We start from the raw sequence: 19,132 nt of genomic DNA, 5'->3' as shown, positions 1-19,132 counted from the left end.
GCCAAGCTACAGCCAATCACTGTTCTTAGTGCCTATGAGCCCATCTTAATCAAGTGTTAAGATCACAACTGAATCTGGAGCAGTGATCTGAGAGACCATGACTCTGCTTGGTTTGATGATAGGTTAAGGAAGTTAGAATTAATGTTTTAAGCAAAGAGATCCAGCAGAAGTGATTAATCAGGTAAGTAATATGATAACATTTATATTCGGGAATAAAACTGTGACATCAATATGGAGAAACAAATGGCCACACATAATGCAATTAGGAATCGGTAAGAGTTCAGATGAAAGGTTTGAAGGACTTTAATTGAGACAGTGGCAGTGAGAATGAAGAAAAGTACGAAAAAAAAAAAAAGTTTGTGCTGACTATTGGAATATTCTGGGTAAGGGCTTCAAATGCTGGTGTTTCAAAATCAAATCTGGCCTCTGGACATTCTTCATTTACCACACCTTCAACGCAATAGACACGCACATCATACCCTGATGTCAACAAGATTTTACAAGGGTAGCGTCCAGGACTGAGAGGAACAAATCGTAAAGGAACTGGAACAGATCCATCTGTAACTATCAAAACAATTAAAAAATGGTTTAATCATTTTTGATGGTGTAAATCCTAAGATTCATTTTCAGGTAAAGCAATATTTTATTTTTTTGTATTTAATTGTATTATATAATCCAGAAGAGACTAGGTTATAGCAAGGTAACACACTACCCCTCAATCTCCTGGGCATTACAAGCAAGTTTATTTTTTATTAATGACAGAATATATCCTGCATAGGTCAGAGGAAGGTCTGCTCCATAAAGCCACTGAGGGACCCAGGCACACCACTCCTCCTTTGTTTACAGGTCAGGGAAGAGTAACTGAAAGTTTGCTCAAGGGCTTTTTAGTGCTCAGCCCAAAGTTAACACACATCACAGCTAACTGGTCAGACCCAACCACACGGTTCTATCTCAGCTGACAGGGGCTGAGAACTGAGAGATATATGGAATATTTGGCAAGCATTATTATCTGCCACATTTCTATGACATAGAAATGTTCTGTCCCATAGCAATCAAAATAAGTTGCAACTTGACCAGCAGATAGAAATAATTTTTCATAGTTAATAACCAAGGGAAGCCAAAAGAGGCATGTCCAATGAATACTTCTCATATCACCTTGTTATACCATATACCTTAAGTTAATAGCTAATATCATTTCTTATGGGGGCAGGCTGTCTATGCTGGTCCTTTCCTTCCAAGCAATACTACTTTTTCTCTGAAGGTCACAATTTTCTTATTCTCCAGGAAATGAGAAAATAGTTATAAAAATCTCTCAACCCTAAAGTAGGATGCAGTATAATACTATAATACAAATTTCACTGCTAAGGCCAAAGTATTTAAGTTATAGATGAGAAACAAGTGCTAAAAAAATGTTTAGAAGCCTAACTCTGTGCAAGGAAATTCTCCGAAACCAAGAAGACAAATCAAGCTTATCAACCAATAGACAAGTATTATGATATTAATTGGCTATAATTTTAATTCACTCACATTTAACACCTCAAATGTTAAAAATGACAAACTTGTTTTCAAATACACTGAAGTCTATATGCCAAGAAGACCAGTCATTCTTGCAAGAACATTAACTGTTTTAAATCATTTTTAAAACATATTGAAGATGTGTATGTATGTGTTTTATGTTCTGTGTTACATATTTTAAAAATATATTCATCATATATTATATAGAATATATTATGTGTTGTATATGTCATATATTATGTATAATGCCATAGTTATATGTTAAAAAACACTGACAGTGGATCACACTTGAAATCTATATTACATCTAACCAAAGTCCAAGATTCTCAGCTGGTCTAAGGAGGAAACAAAGGCTGTCAGAATGTTGTAATTTTTATTCCGTCCTATTCAAGTACAAATCTAATTTTAGAATACAATTTTTTTCTTGTCAAAAAGGACTCCAGGCACATTTTATCATCTGTTGTTCACTGATTACCTTCATTCTGAGAAAAGTATTTGAATTGCGGCAACATCATTAGAACAAAACAGGTGAGATAATTATTTGATTAAAATTTGTTGCTTTATTATCAGAAAGGAAGAAACCACATTTCTCTCTTTCATGAATAGATTGAAGTTAAAATACTTAGATTAGGTAATTTAAATAAAATTAAAGTGCTTAGAATACGAAATTTAATCAACTTAACAGTAATTTTTTTTAACATCTTTATTGGAGTATAATTGCTTTACAACAGTAATTATTATTTTCATCATCGATAAAGAATAACTAGCCATTTCATGGTAAACAATAATTGAAATGTACAAGCTCAAGTATAAAGCTTCTATCAAAAGCTTTATGTTATACACTATTTCCTTTTCCCTAAAAATATGCACTTCCTACTGATACTGAGTCTGAAAGTGAAAGCCAAGGACATTCTTCAGTGTACATTTTCCAACTCATGAAATGTTCATGAGCAAAGACCCTAAGAAATAAGCCATGCAAGCCCCTCTCCCTTACAAGTCCAAAAAGAAATTCATCATAATAGTGGAATTCATGGAAATGATGGTTTTGTTGAAGATATATTGATAAAACAATATTTCTTTTTCTTAAACATCTGAAATAATTTAATTAATTCATGCTAGAAAAAAAGAGTAGGAATATTATCATATATTACCAACATGAAGCTACTTGTGGATTAAGGTATTCATCACACAGTATCTGCATCACCTTAGATGTAAAATAGCAGAGGTAGAGACTTTTCATATTTAGAAACTTGGAAATTTTCCTGGCCACACTGTGCCACCTTAACATCATTCTCCTTTAAGGACATGTTTTCTCAAAGTCTTTTCCAATTCTGCTCTGTAGCAGATGTCATCCATGCCCTGCCACGTCCCCTTGGCATTTAATCCTCCCTGCAGGCCAGTGGCTTCCTCTAGTCATAGGAAGGTGCTTAATCCTCACATGGATCAGGCCAGAAGTGACAGTTGATGCCTGCAGTTGCAGTTCTCAACAAATAATGTATCAAACTGGTGGAGAAATAACCTAGCTTCTTTATCCTTGGGTTGGAATAACTCTGAGGTGAATTCTACACCAACTCACAGAGATTCCCCAGTGCAACTGAGCCCAAATTGCTCACAGTGACAACTGCTCATGAACACTCCCTGAACTGGCTTCCTCTCTTTGCTGTCTCTCACGCTCTCACACTTCTACCTACGGTTCCTGAGATCACTTCTCAAACTACTTGCTCTCAAGACCTGGTCTCAGGGTCTGCTGTTGGGGATCCCCAACCTAACACATACCCTTAGACCAAGGAAAGAGAGCTTGCTGTCCTGGGCCTCATGCTTTCTAGAGCCTTACTCTGAATCTCCTGTCATTGTCTCTCTGCATATGCAAGGAGGACATGGGCCCACTGGGACAGGCCTATGTTGAGCCCAACCCCATCCTTGCTCCAAGTTCATGGAATGTCACAATTCACAATCCAAAGTGCTTTGATCCCATTTCCAGTGCCTGCACAGAACTCTTCCCTATGTCAGTCCTCCTGTTGGAAGACTCTTAGAATTGAAGAATTCTAAGTTAGAATAGCCACCTCTAACTAAGAGGTGGCTATTAAGGGGAAGATGTCAAGCAAGATTAATTATGTGGGCTGAGGTACCTACAAATTTGTACACAAGCCCTCTTACAATACATGTTAGATGTGAAAGAAAGAAGAGAATGGGGTGGGCACATGCCCAGGGCCCAGCTATCCTGTGTTTTCATGTTCTAGTGCAAAACTCTGAGGAGGCCAAGAATTCTAAATTCAAATTTGGTCTTCTAGGTTGGTATAAAGCTTTATTTCTCAAGGTGGAATAATAGACTATATTCTATTTAAAACTTTGTTAGTTTGATTTACCACTTTTAAAATTTAGATATATGGTATATGGGCTTCCCTTTGTACTTTTGACCTGGGCATTACAAATGTCAGGGACAATCTGGACCTGTCCCTTCCATCCTTACTCTACTAGATGTAGCTCACCTGGGGCCTTTTCTTTACAGGTGATCCTAGTAACTATGGGAGTTGCTAGGGTTCTGTAATGAAAGATAACCAAAGGTACGTAAATTTACCAGATTATAGTTACTAAAGAAAATAAAGGAACATAAACAGAGAATCTCTCTAATGAAAAATACTTATTTTTATGTAACTTTAGCTACTGGAAGAAGTCAGTGTGATCTACCGTTTTTAAAATAACCCATAAAAATGGGCAGCCAGCACATACGATCTAACAATCCCACTCCTGGGTATATATCTGGAGAAAACTCTAATTCGATACATGCACCCCAATGTTCATAGCAGCACTACTTACAATAGCCAAGGCATGGAAGCAATCTAACTGTCCATCGACAGATGAATGGATAAAGAAGATGTAGTATATGTACACAATGGAATACTACTCAGCCATAAAAAAGAATGAAATAATGCCATTTGCAGCAACATGGATGGACCTAGAGATGATCATACTTAGTGAAGTAAGTCAGAGAAAGACAAATATCATATGATATCACTTATATGTGGAACCTAAAAAAAATGATACAAGTGAACTTATTTACAAAACATAAACAGACTCACAGACATAGAAAACAAACTTCTGGTTACCAAAAGGGAAATGTGGGGGAGGGATAAATTAGGAGTTTGGGATTAGCAGATACCAACTACCATACATAAAATAGATAAGCAACAAGGTCCTACTGTATAGCACAGGGAATTACATTCAGTATCTTGGAATAAACTACAATGGAAAAGAATATGAAAACGAATATATATATATATAAAAATATATATATATAACTAATCACTTTGCTGTACACCTGAAACTAACACAACATTGTAAATCAACTATACTTCAATATAAAAAAAAATTCAGTGACAGAAAAAGCTTGTATTGAGGGGTGTCCATGGGTCACAGGGTTTCCAGGCGTTCTCTCTATATAGAACATGCCCTTATATTTCATGATTTTTTCCTGAAGCATGTGTTGACTTTGTCAGGATGCCCTAAATGTCCTATATTCAGTCTTTTCCAACAAATTGCAAAATCTTGCTGTTAAAAAAAATGTGCAATTTCAGATCCTAGAATAGGTCATGGTTGGGACAATAAATCAATACCGCTGTTTTGGTCAGCTAAAACAGCATAACAAACTCTCCAAAACTTAGTGGTTTTAAAACAAAAACCCACCGTTTATTTGTTCATGATTCTGTGGCCTAACCTCATTTGGGAAAGTTTACCTGCTTCATGTGGTATTGGCTGGGCTCACTCATGCATTAGGACCTCAACTGGGAATTCTGTCCATGAGCTCTCTAATCTTCTATGAGATGAGCCCAATATTTTTCATACAGTACAGAATTACCAGTAGCAAAAGAATGAGAGCCCTGTGCACAAACGGTTATCATATATCTGCTTCTTTCGAATTCCTTAACAATCCATTGGCCAAAAGCAAGTCACATGGCCAAGACCAGGGAGCTGAGACCACATATAACATGTGTACAGGCAGATAGGATCCACCTGGGCTTTTACTGAAACAATCTACCATGTCTTAACTCCAAAGCAAGATACATGCATTAAACTGGTGAGGTGAAAGATGCAATCAACTAACAGTTAAAAGTTCTGTTTTCTAGTTTTAGTTCCTCTTCTACATTGTGTGATCTTGGGCAAACAACTTAGAGGTCTTTTTCAGAATTCAAGTTCTTAATCTGTTTAAATTAAGGAGTGAGATTTGATCAGTAGCTTTCAAACATTTTATTTTTTGGCTTGGTGGGGCAGGGCGGGGTGGGGAATGTATCCGAACAATACCTAAGACAGAATCTCAGTATATAAAACAAATTAACCTAGAGTCAATCTGGTTGAAGTAAGACACTAGAAGCTCCTATTCACTTCCACAGCCTCCCTATAGACAAACCAAAGCACTTCAGAAGAATGTTACAGCTCTAAAGAATATAATTTGATTAACTGATCTCTTAGGTTTCTTTCTGCTTTAACATTCCATGATTATATGAAAGTACATCAGAAAAGTGGAAGAGACTAAGTAATACAGTAAATTGGTCATTATCTTCTATAGTTAATTATATAAGGATATTACTAGCAAACAATAGTCAGAAATCCCCCCAGGTGCCCTAAAGCACAGGAAAAAGACCAGAGAGGGATATCAAAGTACTATAATAAGTAAATGGCAAGAACTGCCAATTATTTCCAGCACAGTCAAGCTAGGTTTAATAGGTACAGGAATACCTAATCTTATTAATTGCATTGGTCAAGACTAGTAGGGCCTTACTAATGTTATGTTGGCTTGATGTATCAATTATTGAGAGATGTGTAATAAAACTCCTGCTCTGTGGATTTGTTCATTTTTCTTCCATATTTGCCAATTTTTGCTTTGTACATTTTGAGATTATGTGATTAGGAGGAAATAAGTTCAAAATTTCTCTCTACATTGGAGTATTCCTTTTTAAATTAACACATTTATTTGCCTTAAAGTCTACTTATTCTTTTTTTTTTGGCAGCACTGAACGGCTTGTGGGATCTTAGTTCCCTGACCAGGGATCGAACCCGGGCCCGGCAGTGAAAGTGCTGAGTCCTAACCACTGGACCACCAGGGGATTCCCTAAAGTCTACTTATTCTATATTTATGCCAGCTATTTTTTGATTAGCTAATACCTGGCATAAGTTTTTGGATATTTTACCAGGTAATTTTGTAAACAGCATAAAGCTGTATTTCACTTTCCATTGTGAAAATATCAAATTTTATATTTATCATGATTAATGATATGTTTAATATCTCATTTTGTGATTATTTTATTAATCACAGCTCTTTGATTCCAAGTTTTTCTTCTGAATTCAACTTCCTTCATCCATAAGTAAATCCTCCTTTGTTCTCTTAGCAACTATCTGTGAGTTTTAAATTGTCCCAATTTCACTGTTGAATTGAAAATAATTTTATTTCAATCTTACTCTTGAGTGATAGTTTACTGGCATTTAAAATTCTAGGCTGACAGTTAATTTGCTTCAGTACTACAATACCACTGTCTTCTGGCTTCTATTGTTCCTATTGGTAATTCTGCCTTCAGTATAATTTTTGTTCCTTTGAAACTAATATGTCTCTCTTGTTGCTTTTCAGAATTTCTCTTGTCCTTGCCATTCAACTGTTTCACGATAAACTATAAGTGTGAATTTAGGTGTCACTCTTTTAACTTCTAGCATTTAAAAAACCATTCTGTCTTTTCCTTTTTCGTTTGCTTCTATAAATAGGAGAGGGTTATCTTTCCTAAGTGGTCACTTCTACAGGGTCTCACTTGCCTTTCATTCTGCAGCGATCTCTTAGATCTAAATGTGGAGGTAGCTCAATGCATACCCCGGGTCAATTTCCTGTATCAAACAAGCATATGTCTATTAGATGTAGGGGGGATATTTTTTATATCCACTGGCAGGTTTCAAATCACCTAAGGGAAAATTTACATCTTAGAAAATTTCATGAACTTCCTGTTACTGGATAAACTCTAATCCCACCAACAACATGTACCAAAAATCACTTGGACTCTTCCAATCTCTGTCACCACCACCAGATCTACATGCTAGATTCTATACATCCTTATGATAAAATGATGTTCTTCCACATTTTCCTCTTACAGTTACAGTCATTTTAAGTTCAGGGGGTTTGTCTTCTTAAGAGAGGTGCAAACAAAGAAGTGTTAATAGAGGATCACCTTGGAGAGTATTTCACCTATATTCATTCATTAGAAAAATATTTTAAAACACCTACTATGTACCAGGAGGTATGCAATAAGGAGGCAGCTTCCTAGTTTTCTGGTATGTTGCAGAAAATAAATTTCTGAGGAAAAGGCAGATCATAGGACTAGATTGTTTTCTTTTTATACCTAAATTATGTTTTAATTGAGCATGAGCCTATGGAGGTTATTAAATGTGTTTTTCAGTCAGGCCACATCCTTTCAGTGACTACTGGGAATTCCTCATAGGATTTATGCAAATGAGTGGCTGTTATCTTTACTTTACATTGATATTGAATTTCTGAATTTCTGTATGTCTTCACGGATCATTTAATGGAAAATTAGGAGACAGCCTATCATGGAATTGTAGCTTGCTGGTATTTAAACTAGGAAGTTGTCTTTTTCATATAACTTTTCTCAGAAGACAAAATTTCCAGAAGAAAAGAACTAAAATAAGATTTCACTTTCTAATTAACCCCTCCATGGGGATAGAAGCAAGAGATTGCAGACAGCAAATTAACTTTGTGTTTTGCATTTTTAATTCTGAATACCATAAACTTTCTCTAATTGTCTTGTATTAAATATAAAATGTTTTGAACAGAGTTGAGTTTTAAATTCTCATAGATTGATTTACTAAGTGTGTAAATTAGTCTGAATGAACTGTTAGGAAGCCAATAAAAAGCACATTCTCTAGGACTTAGACCAGGGGAAAAGGTTATACAATTTTTGATTAAATGACTCCCTAAGCGTACTATTGCACAGCATATATTCACTATTGAACACCTAATAGGAAGAATAAGACACTGCTTAAAATTCACATCTTTTTTACTTACAGGCTTTATGTCCACAGCTGTAAAACAATAAAAGGCAAAGTAAGACATTTATCAAACTGAAAATACCTTATATTAAAACTATAAGGATAAAGAATATACACAGTCATGGATATTACAATTATTTTGACTTGGTTATGCAAATTATTTGACTTAAAGTATATTTTCATTGATAACATAGGACACAATCACATCTCATTACTGCATGGTACAGAGTAAAAAGAAAGAAGCTGGAGCTGGCAAAAACCCAAGCGTTAGGAGAGGACACGTATAGGCAACTCAACAAGCTGTAAACTCTGACTATGGGAGGACAGGTATAGGAAGGTAGCCAGATAAGAAAGTCATTTTAGTCAAACAATAGTTATGACTGGGATTTTCAAAAGTAGGAAGTGAAATTATAATCACGTAAGTGGTCCAGAGAAAAAAGGAACTAGGTCAGGCTGATGTCAGAGGCCAGTCTGCAGTCAAGAAAGACCCAGGATCCCAAGTTCAGGGGCAAGATTCTTGTTTGAGGGGCTTTGGGCTGTCAGAACAAGCGTGGATGGCAGGAAAAGTGTACCAGTACCCAGGGAAGGAGTCTGGAAACAACACACCTGGATTTTAAGAAATAAAGTAGAAACCTATGCCTGGGTAATGGAACACACCAGAAAGAGGGAGATGCATCACAAGGATGACAGCATATGAATGAGGAGCCAGGGCTGCCAGATTTAATGTCAGAATGGAACCGAGAGGGACCCTATGGGGACTTCCCAGGACAGACACCCCCCCCACCACCATGTCCTCCACCTGCCTCTTATTTGTAGAAAAGCTTTAGTTTCCCAGGCCTGCCCTGAGTCTCAAAAGGCTGGCTCAAGAATTAATGACTGAAAGTATGTGAACATATAGTAACAACAAAAAAAACCAGCAGTTAGGCCAGGAGAACTGGTAACAACTTAAATGATAAATCGGTCATATAATGGTCACAAAATCTTTAGTTCCTCCCTAAAGGACAAAGATAACAGTCTGATGCACATTCCTGAGTTGTTTTGCAGATACTAAAACCTCCACCAGATGGAAGGAGTTAACTGCATGATGACTATGAGCACATAGTCCCCAGACCAGCTGGAGCCTGAGGACTGATGATGTTAATCCCTGTGACACTGCCCTGTTACCTCACCATCAACCAATCAGAGAACTGTGCACAAGCTGATCATGCACCATGTGACTCTCTCCCTCACCTTGCCTTTAAGACCCCTTCCCTGAAACCCATCAGGGAGTTTGGGTCTTTTGAGCATGAGCTGCCTGGACTCCTTGCTTGGCACCTGCAATAAATGCTGCATTTCCTTCACCACAACCTGGTGTCTGTAGATTGGCTTTACTGTGCAGGCGAGCGGACTCAAGTTCAGCTCAGTAACAGGAATAGTACTCATGAGACAACGTGGATGACACTGGAGACTGGGGTGGGGTGGGGGGGTCAGCATAGATGGGCCCCTAGGTGCTGGGTCTGAGATGAGATTTGGCTCAGGGCCTGTGATTGAAGCATGTCCGCAGAGATGGTAGGGGAAAGGGAAGGAAACTGGACAGTGTCTTTCTTGAAAGCTGCAGACAGTTTATCTAGTAGAATTCTCTAAAATATTAACAGTAAGATAACATTGCTATAAGGGGTACATTTTATGTGCTTCCTGAGATTCCCTTGGTTCCACAACCTCCAGCAACTTCAACCACTTGTCCCACCTCCGTGTTCCTCTGCCTGAGGATGACCTGTAACTTCCTCTAGAACTAATGAAGTCAACCCCTTGGCTGCTGCTCTACACACAGGTAGATCAGTCCCAATCTCAGAATTTTGGGCTTCTCTTGCCATGATAGGGCATAGAACCTGGCATTCCATGGGGCCAGGGAATGCCACCTTGAAGCCTAGGACCCTTAACACCCATGGAGTAAAATCTGGCAAACAGGAGCAGGAGACAGGAGATATTCCTTTCCTTCCTCTCTCACACTGACTGCTCAGGGGCACTTTCTTTTCACATAGCTTTTCAAAAGTGACACCTGCTGAGTGACCTGTTGCATCTCATCCTAGAGGTAAGTAGTGGACACTAAGGTATTAGCCCATGTGGCATTCATTGCTTTGCTTCCCATTCTTCCCTTACTTGTTTCTCTTTTTTCTCACACTCACTACCCTGAGTCTGCACAGTAGGGGAGCAGAATTTTGCCACCTTAAAATATGTCTCTTTAGCATATTAATTGTTTTAAGTTGGCTATTTTCTGAGACACAGCAGACCTGCTAAGGACTCTGAAAACCAAGTAGGAATTGCCCTTTTGTAAGAAACATTTACATTGTAAGGGAAATCTCCATTTGAAAGGGTGTCTCCCTCTCTGTACCTGGAAGAGGAGGATGACCAAATCTCTAGAAACTCTTTTATCAATGGAAAAGGCAATGACTTAAGTCTGCATCACAATCACCCTTGTTTACTGTGTTTTTCCAGGTCACCTCACAAAACCGACTCTCCCCACCCTCAACACCCTCTTTTGTCTTTAGCTGAGGATGGTATTTAAGGGGAGGGCTTCGGCCATTTTGGTGGGTTACTCGGTTTTCCTGGGTTTCTCCCATGTCTACATGTTATCAAACTTTGATTTTCTCCTGTTAATCTGTCTCATGTTAATTTAATTCTTAGACCAGCCAGAAGAACCTAGAAGAGTAAAAGAAAATTTCTTCCTCCCAGACAGCACCATACAAGTAAAGCATCAGTATCTAATTCTTGCCTCAGACTTCATTTTCTAGGGGACTCAAACTGAGACAATTACTAACCTAAGAAGAAAGAGCAGTGTGACTATTTTATATAGCATAGCACAATGGAAACAGCAACAGACAAAGACTTAGTAGACTTAAGTGCTTACTCAGGAGACCTGATGCAACCATCTTACATGGCCTCCTGAAGGGACTTAAACTTTTTGAGTCTGACTTTCTCCACTTGTAAAGTGGTAGCATTATGCTGTGGAGCAGTGGTTTCCCAATTCTAACATGCGGGTTAACAATGACAGTGATCTGGAGGGAAACTTTTAAAATACAAATTCCTATACCTTTTCCAACCTAGGAATGATTCAGTAGGTCTAGATTTGGGCCTGAAATCTGTATTTTTTTAAAAGATACCCAGGAGCCACTGATGTACAACCAGGGTTGGCAACTACTGGCAATGTGGAAAGAGCACAGGCTTTGGATTCTGCGTTTCTCAAATCACTTTCATTTATAAGCATCAGAAACCCATCCCAAACTAGCAGGAGCTCCAGAGGTAATTTACTGACTCAGTAACTGGCATGTACAGACGGAATGGCCACTTTAACAATGAGAGCATCCAGGGACACACCTGAGATCATGAGATATCATCTTTCTTTCTCAGCCTTTTGACTTTGCTTTCCTCTGTGCTGACCTCATTCTTGTAGACTCTCCCAACTTATCCTACCAAAAACTGGCAAAAAAAAAAAAAAGCCATCCCTTTCCCAAAATTCCAGCAAAAGTCCCAAGTTTGCCTCTCCCTGAATCAACTGTGGTCAACTCAAGCCCTGAAACCATTTCTGTAACCAGGTGAATAAACACTCCAGGGACCAGAAAGCTAAGAAGAGATGTAAGCAGATGAGGTAGAGGGTCTCCAGAGAAAAAGAAGCAGGCATGGCTTTCTTGACGTAAGAGAAGCCATTTTTGGCCTAGGCCATTTTGTGATGTAAGCCTGGCCACAATGCTTACCCTTGAACAGGTCTCCGTAATTAATTTTCTTAAGGGAAGTGAGGGAATGCAGGAACAAAGGAAAAGCAGTCAAGAAACGATAGTTCAGTGATCAGAGTTCTAGTTCCTCCTCAAGGGATATACATAACAATATGATACATATCTTTGAGTTCCCAGGTAGAGGATGGAATGATGATGTTGACCTTTCCTTTTTTTTTTCAAAACGATAACAACACTGTACTTGAAAGGAAAGAATCACAGATAAAAGCTTTGTGAAAATTAAAAACAAAACACACTGAAATCACCATGGTTGTCTCCCCAAGGGAGGAAGCGGGGGTCTGTGGACAGCCAGCTTTACCTTTTCTGACGTGACCAGTTTTCACAGCAAGTGACCACACCATGTGGGAAGGAAGAGGACACTTCATTGGCAGAAGAGGGATTTTTCAAGTCAGAAATAGCTTAATTGAATAAGAATAAAAACTGTTGAAAGGGCATTTCTCTTTGGCGTGGGTGGGCTGCCAAAGGAGTGTTTATTGCCAGCATCACTGAAGCCTGCCAGGTTGGTCCCCTCTACGGGTGCATGGAGATCACTGCAACAGCCCAGGAGTCCAGCTGGCCCCTCTGGCTGGCGAAGCGTGGACTAGTGTCCTTTAAGACAGACGTTGACCTTTTCTGACTTCAGTCAACTAAAGCTTGGACTTTGTCAACCTTTGCCCAGATTTTATGCTGAATTCTCCTCTGCTCAAGACCCTTCATGAATATGCATACACCACCCAAGTCCCTTCATGAATATGCATGTACCCTTAGCTTAAAACTTCCCCAATTTTGATGTTCAGGGAGAAACTTCTTTGGGAAAGATCCTTGGTGTTTTCCTTACTTGCTGCAAGTAATAAATCCTTCCTTCTCCCAATCTTTGGCTTGGCTGTGTCTTTAGACTCAACACCCACCAAGAGGTGAACCCAGTTTTTGGGTAACAGAGAAGCATTTATCAGTTTGAATTGTATATTATGGTTATTATGTGCCCACTGCTGTCGCTTACACTAGTCTATAAGCTTCCTGAGGATAAGAACTTAGATTTCTTCATCATTTGAATCCCTTGAAAACAAATCCAAATGAATGAACAAAACTCTTTAATTTCAATATAATATAATGAAATTTCTAACAAAAATAAGTTTTTTAAAGTAACGAAACATGAAGAATGGAAGAGGTACAAATACTACAATTAAACGATAAATTTTTAGGACAAATAATAATTAAGTGAAATGGAACACAGCTTAGATATGAATATAGGTATGGATTATTGATTAAATTATTTTTATAAGTGAGATAACATGTAGTATGCCAAGTCAATCCACGCTATCAATCCTCCACAGAAATTCCTTCCTAACTTTTTCAGTAAGCATTTCCAGTTCTTTCTTTCCTGTTATCTTAAGATTTGTTGGAATCGCATAATTACAGCTCACATATTTTGGTAAAGATTTATATATTATCGTATAACATTCATCTCAAAAATCACAATATTAACTGCAAGTCTAAAATCATTTTTTCTGAGAAACACCAAGGTTGATGGCTAGAAATAAAATGAAAAGAACAACATGATGTTTGTAAAAGGGAGTTCATACAGAAGGGAGAAACTCAGTGTCCCCACAGGTGAGGCAAAGAAATGAAATGGAAAAGAGTAACCCTGAAATGGAAAGAGATGGGAGTGATCATTCTCAGCAGCTCAATCATTTACCCATCATTGCGGCCAGATTACAAAAGCACATGACCAATTTTCTGACTCAGCCAAGGAATGGGTGAGCAGTGACATTAGACACCCTTGTGAATTGAGGACAATACTTTGATCAATGGGACTGACCCCTGCACCCTGAAGTATGATTAGGGAATGGGAGCAGAGGATTGTCACTGCCCTTGAACATATTCTCCAAAGGTAATGCATGTCATTGACTCAGATTAGAATAAAAAGCATGATAGAAAGCAGAGTAATCACTAAAATATAAGTATCAATGGTCAGACTTTGAAATGTGTAGATAAGGTGCTCATGGTTTTACCTTTTAAGTAACTACTCACCTACGAACTGCTGAAACTAACATCACCCCCTCTTTCACTGCATCACCAGACCCCCCTTTTCCTAATGTTAGATCCAAATACGCTTCAACATGAAGTCGAATGGTTAGGTGCACCTGGGGAAGCCCTTCACATCCCAGAGGTGGTCAGGAGGCACCTCTCTGAGGAAAGACAGCATAATTATTTCCTTCCACAAGAACTATCATGACAGTATCTGTCATGATACTTATTAAAACACGAAAGACAAAGATCAAAATGTTTGAAGCATAAAAGACAAATAAAAAGTCTCTAAGATTCTATGTTTAGTGGTAAAATCCAGAAACTTACTAAGCATAGGAATAGTAAATAATCATAGACACAATGCTTAAAAGAATCTGACTTCATATACCTTCTTTACGCTTTATGACACCCATGTGTATATTACAGCGGAATGTGCCACTAGTTAGCAACCTGTGCATTCAAATGAGCATACAATCACCCACAAACTTAAAAACAAAATTCCAGTTCAGCCACTATTTTTCTACTGACTTTTATTTTTAAAAAAATGAAAAAAAGTTTTATACTCTGTTCACCAAAAAATAAAATGACATAGCAGTGACAAGCAAAATCAGAAGATTTTCCAAACTGTGTTAATGCGGTTAACTTACCTAACTACTTTCCTGATTGCTAAATGTCACTATACTAAAGTCTTGTGCATGAAATTTAATACACCTTAATTAAAATCCCTTTTGAATCACCATGCATGAAAATATAAAATGGACTTCATAAAAAATTGCACCTTCATTTTGTTTTTCTGAAAAATAAAGAGTGACTATTGCACCAGAACCTTCAAGCATTACATGAAAAGTTGATCAAATAGGGGAAGAAGACCATGCAGTTATTTTCAATCAGATATTATGTGGTAAAAACAATTGATTTAAAATATAAATGGCTGAGAGTTATGAACAGAGCTGACAATTATACATATATAATAGGTCAACCTAGCCACTAATAATTGGTAGACCATTTAAAATTGAAAACCAGAGGCAATACCCTTTTTATTAAAACAATATTACTACCATTGTAAAGCAATTATACTCCAATAAAGATGTTAAAAAAAAAACCAATACTACTGAAGTAAAAATTTGGGTTAAGTTCTCACGTGGCTTGTCATATTTCTCTATGCTACAACCATTTTCAGTATGTCTAACCAGCTAATTATCCAAAAATGTAATACCCTCAGTCAAAAAGATGGAATGAAAGAATGAGTCACAGGGGCCTTCCCTGGTGGCGCAGTGGTTGGGAGTCTGCCTGCCAATGCAGGGGACACGGGTTCGAGTCCTGGTCTGGGAGGATCCCACATGCCGCGGAGCAACTAGCCCCGTGAGCCACAATTACTGAGCCTGCGCGTCTGGAGCCTGTGCTCCGCAACAAGAGAGGCCGCGATGGTGAGAGGCCCGCGCACCGCGATGAAGAGTGGCCCCCGCTTGCTACAACTGGGGAAAGCCCTTGCGCAGAAACGAAGACCCAACACAGCCATAAATAAATAAATTAATTAATTAAAAAACAAAAAAAGAATGAGTCACAGAAGAGCAGGAACCAGTACTGAAAATGCCATTCAAAACATATGTCCCAAGGATGGCAAACACTAGGGACAACTTTTTGTATCAAATTTCTAAAACACAGGGACCCTCTCTATTGTGTTCACTGCTATATCTCTGGTGCCTGAACACTGCTTACACACAGCAGGCTCTCAATAAATATTTGTTGAATAAAGTATCGCATCATTTAGCATCTTTGTTCAAAGAAGGTGAAGATTTATGTTCAAGAGTGAATTTGTAATAGGGAAGAAACTTGGTATTCTATTACAAGTTAATCACTAAAGGGATTTTACCTATAAGCTTAAATTACACATAATGGCCCATCTCTGGGAACCCTGCATCCCACGTAATGAGTGTTAAGTTAAAATACCTTTGTTTGGCTCACAGGAAACATCCTGACCAGGCCCACCTGTGAATAACTGCAGGAAGGAAGAAATTAACGCATCCCCTCCTTAGGCTGACCAGAACCAGGAAATGTTTGACGTTACTCCCTCCTCTTTCAGTATAAAAGAAGCCTGAATTCTAACTCAGGCAAGATGGTTCTTTGGGACACTAGTCCAGTCCACCATCTTCTCAGTGTGCTGGCTTTCTGAATAAAGTTGCTATTCCTTTCCCCAACAACTTGTCTCTTGATTTATTGGCCTGCTGAGGGGAGAGCAGCATGAGCTTGGACTTGGTAACAAATTCTGTCACTAACTACTTGATTCTAGTTAAACTGTTGAACCTCTCTGTGTTTTAATTTCCTCATCTATAAATGTGGAGGCTGGAGCAAATCAGTGGCTTAAAACCTGTATTCATCAGAACCCCAGCCTTATGAGAATCTGCTTCATGAACCACTACTGGGGATACAATAGGAGGCAGGGAAGGACAAGCAAACAGAGCTCTGGAGCGTCTTCTCTAGTTTTGAACAGAGAAGCTTTACATTTATCTAACTTATATATTGCATGGCTCATAATATTTCAACCTGCCTTTCAAAATATCTATTATTATTCTTTTTCTTTTTTAATAAATTTATTTATTTAGTTATTTATGGCTGAGTTGGGTCTTCGTTGCTGCGCACGGGCTTTCTCTACCTGCAGCAAGCGGGGGCTACTCTTTGTTGCGGTGCGCGGGCTTCTCATTGCAGTGGTTTCTCTTGTTGCGGAGCACAGGCTCTAGGCACACAGGCTTCAGTAGTTGTGGCTCGTGGGCTCTAGAGCGCAGGCTCAGTAGTTGTGGCACACGGGCTTAGTTGCTCCGCGGCATGTAGGATCTTCCCGGACCAGGGCTCGAACCCGTGTCCCCTGCATTGGCAGGCGGATTCTCAACCACTGCGTCACCAGGGAAGCCCCTCTATTATTATTCTTAATACACTCTTAATCAATGGGTCAAGAAGAAACCAGGGAAATTAGAAAATATTTTAAAATTAATGAAAATGGAGATAGAACATACAAAAACTTGTGGGATTCAGCTAAAGCAGTGCTTCAGGGAAATTTACAGCTGTAAATGACTATTACAAAAAGAAGAAAGATCTAAAATCTAAGCCTAACCCTCCACCTTAAGATACTGGAAAAGGAAGAACAACCTAAGCTTTAAAAAAGTAGAATGAAAAAAAATAATAAAGATTAAAGGAGAAATTAATGAAATAGAGAAGATAAAACAATAGAGAAAAATCACTGAAACTATAAGCTAGTTCTTTGAAAAGATAAACAAAATTGATAAACCTTTAGCTAAATGGACCAAGGAAAAAAGAGAAAATATTCAAATTATTAGAATCAGAAATGAAAGTGGGGGCATTACTTCTGTTTTACAGAAAAAAATGGAATGTAAGAGAATGCTATAAACAATTGTATGCCAAAAATTAGATAACTTAAATGACACAAACTAGGAATAGATGGAAACTTCCTCTGTCTCATAAAGGGCCTCTATGAAAAACCTACAGCTATCATGAGAATTTAAAGACTGGATTCTTTCTTCCTAAGCTCAGAAAGAAGACAAGGAGGTCCCCTCTTATCACTTACATTTAACATACTGGACATATTAACCAGATCAATTAGGCAAGGAAATTAAAAGAATTCATTTTAGAAGGGGAGATGTAAGACCATCTCTATATGCATATGACATTATCTTGTATATAGAAAATCCTCAGGAATCCAGTAAAACATATTAGAATCAAAAATCAGGTAAACAAGGTCACATGATATAATTTCAATACACAAAAATCAACTGTATTTCTATACATTTGCAATGAATAATCCAAAAATGAAATTAAGAAAACAATTCTATTTACAATGTTATCAAAAGGAATTAAATACTTAGGAAGATATTTAACAAAAGAAATACAAAATTTCCACTCTTAAAACTACAAAAAAACTAAGGAGTACCTAAAGAAATGGAAAGATATTGCATGGTCATGCATCAGAAGACAATATTAAGATGACACTCCTTCCAAAATTGATCTACAAATTCAATGCAATACCTATCAGAATGCCAGCAGCTTGTTTGTAGAAACTGACAAGCTGATTCTAAAATCCATATGGAAATGTGAGGATCCCAGAACAGCCAAAACAATATGGTTCAAAAAGAACAATGCAGCAGGACTCACAGTTTCTGATTTCAAAATTTACTACAAAGCAATAGTATTAAGAAAAGTGTGGTACTGGCATAAAGATAGACCTACAGATCTATGGGATAAAACAGAATTCAGGAATAAACGGTTGATTTTCAACAAGGGTGCCAAGATCATTTAATGCCAAAAGAACAGTGTTTTCAACAAATGCTGACAAGCCCACTGGATAGCCACATGCAAAAGAATGAAGTTAGACATTACCTCAAACAAGATACAAATATTAACGAAAGTGGATCAAAGAACTAAATCAAGAACTAAAGCTGTAAAATTCTTAGAAGCAACAGAGGACTAAATCTTCATGAACTCGAATTTGGCAGTGGATTCTTAGATATGACGTCAAAAGCAAGAACAATAGGAACAACTAAACAAGATAAACTGGACTTCATCAAAATTAAAAACTTTTTGCTTCAGAGAATACTATCAAGAGAATGAAAAGACAACCAATAGAATGGGATAAAATATTTGAAAATCATATGTCTGATAAGGTATTGTATTTAGAATACATGGAACATTTGCAACTCAATAATAAAACGGCAACTCAACTTAAAAGATAGGCAAAGGATCTGACTAGACATTTGTACAAATAAAATATATAAGTGGCTAATAAG

At 37.8% G+C, this 19,132-nt stretch overlaps 1 protein-coding gene across 1 annotated transcript in view; it reads right to left on the bottom strand.

The window, feature by feature from the left end:
- CFAP47 (cilia and flagella associated protein 47) overlaps nt 1–19,132 on the bottom strand; it is a 489,567-nt gene that overhangs the window by 170,368 nt on the left and 300,067 nt on the right. The window contains 3 exon segments of the mRNA XM_036839258.1: nt 368–564; nt 3,222–3,259; nt 6,609–6,622. Coding sequence (XP_036695153.1) covers nt 368–564; nt 3,222–3,259; nt 6,609–6,622 — 249 coding nt within the window.

Source organism: Balaenoptera musculus, chromosome X, assembly GCF_009873245.2.
Source record: "Balaenoptera musculus isolate JJ_BM4_2016_0621 chromosome X, mBalMus1.pri.v3, whole genome shotgun sequence".
NCBI lineage: Eukaryota > Metazoa > Chordata > Mammalia > Artiodactyla > Balaenopteridae > Balaenoptera > Balaenoptera musculus.
Note: the sequence above shows the minus strand (reverse complement) of the source record. Positions and strands in the feature narration are given on the sequence as shown.